This window comes from Dipodomys merriami, unplaced genomic scaffold, assembly GCF_024711535.1.
Source record: "Dipodomys merriami isolate MVZ:Mamm:240054 unplaced genomic scaffold, mDipMer1.0.p SCAF_13, whole genome shotgun sequence".
Lineage (NCBI taxonomy): Eukaryota > Metazoa > Chordata > Mammalia > Rodentia > Heteromyidae > Dipodomys > Dipodomys merriami.
In genome coordinates this window covers 5,463,582-5,471,840 of record NW_027202604.1, presented here as the reverse complement: position 1 = coordinate 5,471,840, position 8,259 = coordinate 5,463,582, and the positions used below count along the sequence as shown (strand labels likewise).

At 36.0% G+C, this 8,259-nt stretch overlaps 1 protein-coding gene across 2 annotated transcripts in view; it reads right to left on the bottom strand.

Annotated features, from left to right (window-relative positions):
- Positions 1–355: 355 nt before the first annotated feature.
- Positions 356–8,259, bottom strand: part of Capn7 (calpain 7) — a 40,033-nt gene continuing 32,129 nt past the window's right edge. The window contains exons 14-21 of one of the 2 annotated variants that reach the window (XM_070018609.1): positions 8,073–8,172; positions 7,262–7,397; positions 6,709–6,784; positions 5,360–5,505; positions 3,643–3,705; positions 2,974–3,104; positions 1,581–1,673; positions 356–1,500 (exon numbers count right to left, since the gene is read on the bottom strand). In XM_070018609.1, coding sequence (XP_069874710.1) covers positions 1,356–1,500; positions 1,581–1,673; positions 2,974–3,104; positions 3,643–3,705; positions 5,360–5,505; positions 6,709–6,784; positions 7,262–7,397; positions 8,073–8,172 — 890 coding nt within the window. In that variant the 3' untranslated portion in view covers positions 356–1,355. The remainder of the gene's footprint in view (positions 1,501–1,580; positions 1,674–2,973; positions 3,105–3,642; positions 3,706–5,359; positions 5,506–6,708; positions 6,785–7,261; positions 7,398–8,072; positions 8,173–8,259) is intronic. The other variant, XM_070018610.1, reaches the window with a different exon arrangement.

The window sequence follows — 8,259 nt, the reverse complement described above, 5'->3', positions numbered from 1 at the left end:
CAGATCTCAATCTTCTGAGTAGCTTAAATCGTGTGTTTACAACAGAGCTCTAACCAAATCCATCCACTGAAAATATGCTTAAATTCAAAATCCTAAGTAATCTGACACTGAATTAAAAAGAACAGTTTTTGTTTTTCAGGGTTTTTTGGGGTGGGAGTGTGTGTGGGGAGAGGGAAGGAGGTACTGGAGTTTGAACTCTGTGCTATCAGCTTGCCAGGCAGGCACTCTATCACTTGAGCCATGTCCCCCAACCAAGAACACAGTTTTAGAAGCACATACTCTTATAATTGCAACTGCTGTACTTCTAGGAATACAGAAGTTGAAAGCTTTCAATAAATCATGTTCTTGAGGTTAATTTCCATAAGTATAAACATTTTATTACAATTAAAGGCAGTAGAAATACAAAATAAGTTTTGATAATTATAAAGTAGAGACAATGAAAAATCCCACCCTCTTTTTCAGACTTTTAAAGTTTTGAGCATTATTCTGTTCTGATATTTAGGTAAACAGCTGGGAATTTACATGACACTATTCTTGGTGATCACTTTTTCTGGATGCTGTATAACCAATCAATCACTTTTTTCAAAGTGCTGTTGCTACAAAAGCACTGAACTATAAATCAGTTTAAAGATACAGGCTAAATTACAATGTTTTTAATGCCTTAGAATACTATTTTCATCAAAGTGGTAAACCAAAATTGCAATAGGGAATATACCTCAGTTCTGTCTACAATGCCATAGGTGCCTAAGGCAAACAACCTTTGTTCTTAAGCCTGAGTGTCTTCATGCTAAGCTAATTAATCCTACCAAAAGCTTTATCTATCTTTCATAACATCTGAGCAACAATAAACATTTAGAACATAATGCAAAATTAAAATTTCGGTGACATGATTCATTTGGAATTAGTGGGGTCAATACAATTGGGTTCACAACATGCTCTGTTTTAAAAAAAAAGAAAGAAAGAAAGGTAAATATTTCAGGATATTAAATAGTCTGACAGTCTACTCAATGAGCCATGGCCCTCATTTTCCTTACCCAGTCTCAGTTCCCTTTTCCTTTCAGTGACTACATCTCACCGTGATGGATGTTTGAGTCTAATCTTGATCATATGCACTTTTTATATAAAGTGGCAACTCTATATTTACAAAATCAATGTAAACAGTACTTCTAGGTGATTAAGGGTAAATCTGACTATATACAAATTCTTACCAAACACTGCGACAAGCACCAGATTCCAATGTAACACATTCAGATTTAATTCCGCTCTGATTGTTTATCATCCTGAAGATCTGTGTCCTCATTTGAAGAATTGATGTTTGATAAGTATAGAATCCAATAATTGCTGAGAATTTTCCATCACTGAAGTTGTGTTGTTTTAATGGGTATAGTACTATTTAAGTCCAAGAAAAAAGGTCCTTCTTGTTTAGGCAAAAAGGTACTGGGAATGATATTGAAGATCCCAGCAGGTATATTTTCTAATTCCAGATAGCAAAATCCACACCTATATTCAGAGAAGGTAAGAATAAGGCAATGCCACAAAAAGCATACACTGGACATACACAATTAAAATGCCAACCTTACCTATAGTCACCACTTGATTTCCTCGAAAAGCCATGGGGACCAGGATCTCCCACCAAGGAAACACTTACAACCTCAAATCCAACACTATATTGCCTAATTTCAAACAAACAGCATTACTTGTATTAGTAGTCACAAATAAATACGTTTTCAAAATAACCAATCTAAAGTGCTATCAGATCATGCTACTGTTATACTCAAAAAGCAGTATTTTCTATTCAATTGACGTCATAAAAACTAATTCTATCTTGCGATGAGAGTTTTCTTTCACTTTTTTTTTTTTTTTTTTTGGTTGGTCATGGGGCTTGAACTCTGGGCCTGGGCACTATCCCTCAGCTCTTCAGCTCAAGGCAAGCGCTCTACCACTTGAGCTACAGCGCCACTTCCGGTTTTCTGGTGGTTTATTGGAGATAGGAGTCTCATGGTCTCTCCTGCCCGGGCTGGCTTTGAACCGAGATCCTCAGATCTCAACCTCCTGAGTAGCTAGGATTACAGGCGTGAGCCACCAGCGCCCGGCTTTCTTTCACTTTTAATGTTACTTTTTTTTCCTCCAGAATTATTCTATTTTATTTGCTGCTGTTTTTAGGCTTGAATTCAGGGACTGGGTATGATCATTGAGCTTTTGTACTCAAGGATAGTGCTCTACCACTTGAGTTACTTTTTTAATACATCATTTTATCAGAAATATTTTCTTCTTTTCAAACATTTTTTTTTCTTTATGCCAGTCCCACGGCTTGAACTCAGAACCTGGGCACTGTCCTTGAGGTTTTTTACTCAGGACAATACTCTGCCACTTGAATCATACCTCCACTTCCAGCTTTTTGGGACTGGCTTTGAACCTTGATCCTCAGACCTCAGCCTCCTGAGTTACTAGGATTACAGGCTATCAGTGCCTAGTAAAACATGTAACATCTTAATGTGCAGTTTCAATATACAGATTCAAGAATAAACATTTACAGTTAAGTTAAAAAAATTAAAATTTAGAAACTACGTTTTTTTTTTTCCCTAAGGAATAATTTCAAAGACAAAGCACTGTCTTTGCAATAGGCAGAAGTCTTGGACAAGAAAAAAAAAAAAAGCCCTGGAAAATGAAATCTACATTATTAGAAATAGTATACATGCTAGAGGTGGCACTCCAAATCAATAAAAGATTCATTTAGTGATCAGGTGACAAGAATTTAGAAATCATATTTCATACCATATATACATCACTATTATCTTCTTGAAGCTCTCCTGTTTTGTCTCGTATATTTAAGTCTACAATCAACCAGGAACTACTCAGATCTTGCACAAGGTGCTAAATGCCACTTCTCTTTGGGTATTCAATTATTCTATATCATTTATTGAAGATGTCTATTATAACACTATTAGTTTAAGAAAGCTACTCATCACAAACCTTGGTCCTCTTAGCTCAATCAGTAGTGGCCCAGTTTTTTCTATATGGAATTGGTAGATGGGATTATTTTTGTGAGTCTCTTGAAAATTTCCACATCCTCCAGCACTTTGACCACTCCACTTTCCATTAATCTAATTAAAACCAAGTTTTTGTATTAGAATTTCATATTCTTCAATTTCATGTTAAAGACAAAGTTCTTTTCCACCTTAAAATCAATAAATAGCAGCTTTCCACTGATACTACCCCATTGCTCCAGTCTTTGTCACTGAAAGTCAGTGTAACTCCCCACTCAGCCAGGACACTTTGCTATACTCCATCTCTTGGCTAATTTAAACCAAGTTGTTCCTGCTAGGAACTCTCTTTAGAATGTTCCGCTACACATTTAGCCCATACTGCCAAGTATTCTCGAATTTTATAAAGATTCATCCATAACAATTTTGCAAACCAAGGCTTGTATTAATGTTTCTGCTATGAATTACTTATTTTTACAGAAACATCTGTTTTTCACTGAAGATGTATTCTGGAGAATAGAGGTTACTAACATTTCCTTTCCTTTATTCCTATAAAACCCCAGAATGTTTTTATTTAATAACAAATTATGATAAATAGAAAAGGGAATACTAAAAGAATGCTGTCTGAGATGATAACCCCCAAAAAGAATGTTCTTACCCGTTTTGATAAGGTATATGGCGAAGGAATCTTTGAAAAAGTAAAGCTGCATGCTGAATATACCTAGATTTAAAAAAAAAAAAAACCTTAGTCCACACACAGAGATTATACTGAGAAATTTTTTTTTTTTTTTTTGCTGGTCATGGGGCCTGAACTCTGGGTCTGGGTGCTGTCCCTCAGCTCTTCAGCTCTACCACTGGAGCCACAGCGCCACTTCCGGCTTTTTCTGTTTATGTGGTACTGAGGAATCGAACCCAGGGCCTCATGCTTGCAAGGCATGCACTCTACCGCTGAGCTACCTTCTCTATACTGAGAAATTTTATAAAAGCATCAACATGATGAAAAATACATTGAAAATTTAGTTGGCATACAGGCAGCCTGGGATCAAGTCAGTAATTAAATGAACTGAGAATTGGGAAGTTAGGGGGTTTATCTTAGCTTTCTGGGTACTATGTGTGACTCAAGACAAACCACAATTCTTCAAGGTCTTGGCTTCTGCATCTGAAGAACAAAGCAGTGTTGATACCTCCCAAAGTCCCCTTTACCTCTAAATCTATACAAACTGAACTTCTTATACATGACAAATCTATACAGAACAAAATTATAATAGTCTTCCTAGCTACATGAGAGCACTGTTTATAAATAACTTGCCCTTTTTACTATTGTTGAGACATAGTCTTACTGTACTACATCACCCAGGGCTGGACTTGTATTCATGATCCCCTTCGACCTCAGTCCCCCAAGCCCTGGGATAAGAGCCATATGCTCCCATGCCTGGCCGCAAGCCATCTTTTTAAATAGGCTGAAGAGAGTTGAAGTTCTTTGTCCATGGCTCTGTAACAATTTATTAGCCCAACATAACCATATCATCTCAGGTCTTAACTGTTATTATAAAAATTAACATGTTCACTCAAAATTATAAGCCAGCTGGGCACCAGTGGCTCACACCTGTAATTCTAGCTACTCAGGAGGCTGAGATCTGAGGATCATGGTTCAAAGCCAGCCCGGGCAGGAAAGTCTGTAAGACTTTTATCTCCAATAAACCACTAGAAAACTGGAAGTGCCACTGTGGCTCAAGTGGTAGAGCGCTCGCCTTGAGCTGAAGAGCTGAGGGATAACACCCAAGCCCAAAGTTCAAGCCCCACAACCGACAAAAAAAAAAAAAATTAAAAAAAATTATAAGCCAGGCACTTGTGACTCATACATACCTATTATCCTAGCTACTCAGGAGACTTAGATCTGAGTATCTCTGTTCAAAGCCAGCCCAGGGAAGGAAAGTCCATGAGACTCCAATTAATCAGAAATAGAGCTATGGTCCAAATGGTAGAGTGCTAGCAGCCTTGCGCAAAGAAGCTCAGGCACAGTGCCCTGGCCCTGAATTCAAGCCCCAGGACGGGTACCAATTTTTTTAAAAAATATTATTCCTTAAGACCATTTTTATGACAAAGAATAAAGCAAAAAAAATTAATCTCATTCCTTAAAACCAGTTAACAAAAAGCAAAGCAAAACACAAAAATGCATTATGATTTTTTTTCCCACAGCACTCAGAAGATCTTGAGGCAGGGAATTGGCTTTGAACACAAGTTCAAAGCTTGTCTGGGCTACAAACCAAGATTTTGTCTTAAAAAAAAGAAAACAGGTTTTGTTTCTTCAGATAAACCCCATTACAAAGCAAAGCACATTATGTTTTTTGTCAGTGTGTGTTGGTTTTACTTACCCGGACTGTATAATGGATTGTATTCTGTTTTTCATATTGAGAAACCACTAAGGTAAAGGTATGGGTCCCAGGTGTAGTCAGCTTTATCTTAGTCAAATAATGAGGGCTATTAATTCGAATTCCATCAATGTATGGAGGTGGGTCAGCTGCAGACAGATAAGCAGATAAGTAGAAAAGATTTTTTTTGTTTCCTTAGCTGTTGAGATTTTAGCGTTGATAGTAATGAACAGAACTCAGTCTTTACAACATTGGTGAATTACATCACTTTACAATTTTCTAACAAAAAGCAATTGGGGGATGAACTCAGTGCCTTTGCTCACGAATAATATTCTACCACTGGAGCCAAACCTCCAGTCTGGCATTTTAGAGACAGAGTCTTGAAGCTTTCTTTATCAGCTGACTTCAAATCAAAATCCACCAAGTCTCAGCCTCCTGAGTTGTTAGGATTACAGGCATGAACCCACCAGCACACCTCATTCCGATTATTCCTTTTAACCATCTGTATAATAGGAATATGGCACATTTTATCTATGCCTCCAACTGGTAATTCAGAAAACCTGGATATTCAGATTGCTTCAGATTTTTGTTAATAATGGTACCTACCTGATACATTCTGTGGTGGTCTTATCAATCAAGCGTGATAAAGTCAGAGATGTCAATTACTATGTTATACAAGATAAATAGTTCATCTGGGAATGAATGAATATGATCTACCCCTAAAATATTTTAATATTCCAAACAAGTATTTAGTCATTAATGTTTAGAGGTGATATGATCTAGTAATTAGAGTAAAAGAATGGGGATATTTGTGGTCTTAAGCAAAGTTTTTATGTATCAATTTATTCTTGTGAATGAGGAACAATAAGATCTGCCTTATTTAATATTCTGATAGAAATAAAACTAAACCTAAAAATATTCTAGAAAAGAAAATCACTATACAAAACAGAAGTGCTTTTAACAATCTTAAAAAGTAAAATATATAGAACAATATATCTGAAATTTAAGAGCTATATATTCTAGACAGGCATTGGTGGTTCACACTTATACTCCTAGCCTCTTCAGGAGACTGCAAATAGGAGGATCAAGGCAGAGAAGGAAAGACTTCATCTTAACAAAAGATTCTGCATGACTCAGTGGTAGAACACATACCTAACAAGTGTGAGGCTCCAACTTCAAACCCCAATACCACAAAACAAAAACAAACCAATACAACATATTGGCCTATACAAAATTTTTTTTTGTTTTATAATGTCCAACACAGGAAAAAAATTCCACATATCATCTACATAAAATGTTATTCTCAATCATGTAAATATGTATTGTAACATTTATTTGGCTAGTAAACATACCTGGATAATAAACTTTTTTGCCATCAGTCTTGTATACAACCATTGTGATAAATTCTCGGTTATTTGCAAAATCATCCTAACAATCACAAAGAATTCAATCTGGTTAGGAAAATGAGCTTGAAATTCTCTCAGTGTTAAAAATAAGTTATTCTACGAAAAGTTTTCTGTGTATAAATGTCACTTTAGTAAATGATCATGCTGTATGAAGTTATTACATAAAATTCTGAGGTATCACGATCAGGAGCATAACTTTTTTCTTATAATGATTTCACATATCCAGATCTCTTTCAATGGATTTTAGTGTTAATAAAATCCTCACTGAAAAGTATAAACTCCTTTACGTTTTTCTTCAGAGACTATATTTGAACAAGATTTTTTAAAGTGCCATTACAAAAAGATACAAAATTCCTTAAATTAAGGAAAATACTTTATCTGAAAAAAAACATCATTTTCTGGGCAACCTATAAAATGAAACAGGCTTGTGACCAAATTATGACTTTTAAGTCCACCTTTTAAACTGTGTTAATGTCATAAGAACAGAGGATAGCAGTACCTTGTCTGTTATGTGTCTACTAAGCAAAACCCAAACAGCAGCGCCCCCTTGTGGACACTGCACCTCCAGTTTATACTGGGGGTTGTTGGCCAGGCTATAGGCATCTTTCACAGGTCCTTGCTTAGCATCCCAAGTACTAAAAGATAAAGTCAACAAAGAAGGTAATGAGTAAATTTCTCATAGAGCTAAAAATGTAACACTACTTTAAAAGTGGTGTGTGTCTCATACATTTAAGCTATTAGGAATGTTGGTTTTGTTTGTTCTTTTCAAATACTTTTCAAATACAAAAAAACAGAGCTAATACAAGATAATCATCTGTAGGCAAGACAAACAGAAAATGTTAGTAATTCTAAATGATCCATTATATTTTAAATTAAGAATAAAACTGAAAGGGTAGTGTTTGCTTGTAAGCCCAGCTACTCAGGAGATGAAGCTCAGAAGGATTATGGTTCAAAGGTCAGCCCAGTTAAAAGTTAGCAAGACACCACTGCAACTAACAAGCAAGGAATGGTAGTATATATGCCTGCAATATAAGCTATGCTGCAAGCAAGAAAGAATTTTTGTCTGAGGCCAGCCTTGGGCAAAAACTGCCAGTCTTCCTGAAAAATAAAGCATAAAAGGGCTAAGGTGTAAAGGGGGTATGGCTCAAGTGATAGAGCATCTGCCTGGAAAATATAAGGCCCTGAGTTTAAACCCCAGTACTGAATAGAAGAAACACACACACGCATGCACGCACGCATGCATGCATACATGCACACACGCACACACACGGAGCATAAAACGGAAATAAAACAAATTCATGAAAAGTTACCTGTGAATACATGTTGATTCTTTAAAAAGACCAGGATTCCAACTCAAATAAATAACATCATAATACTGACAGAGATCATCCCAGGAAATCCAAAATATTCCTGAAAATTAATGTGTTTGTTAAAAAAAATCTTAATGACTTAAAAGGACAAGTCAGACCTCGTATTCATATACTGTTTTGTAGAATG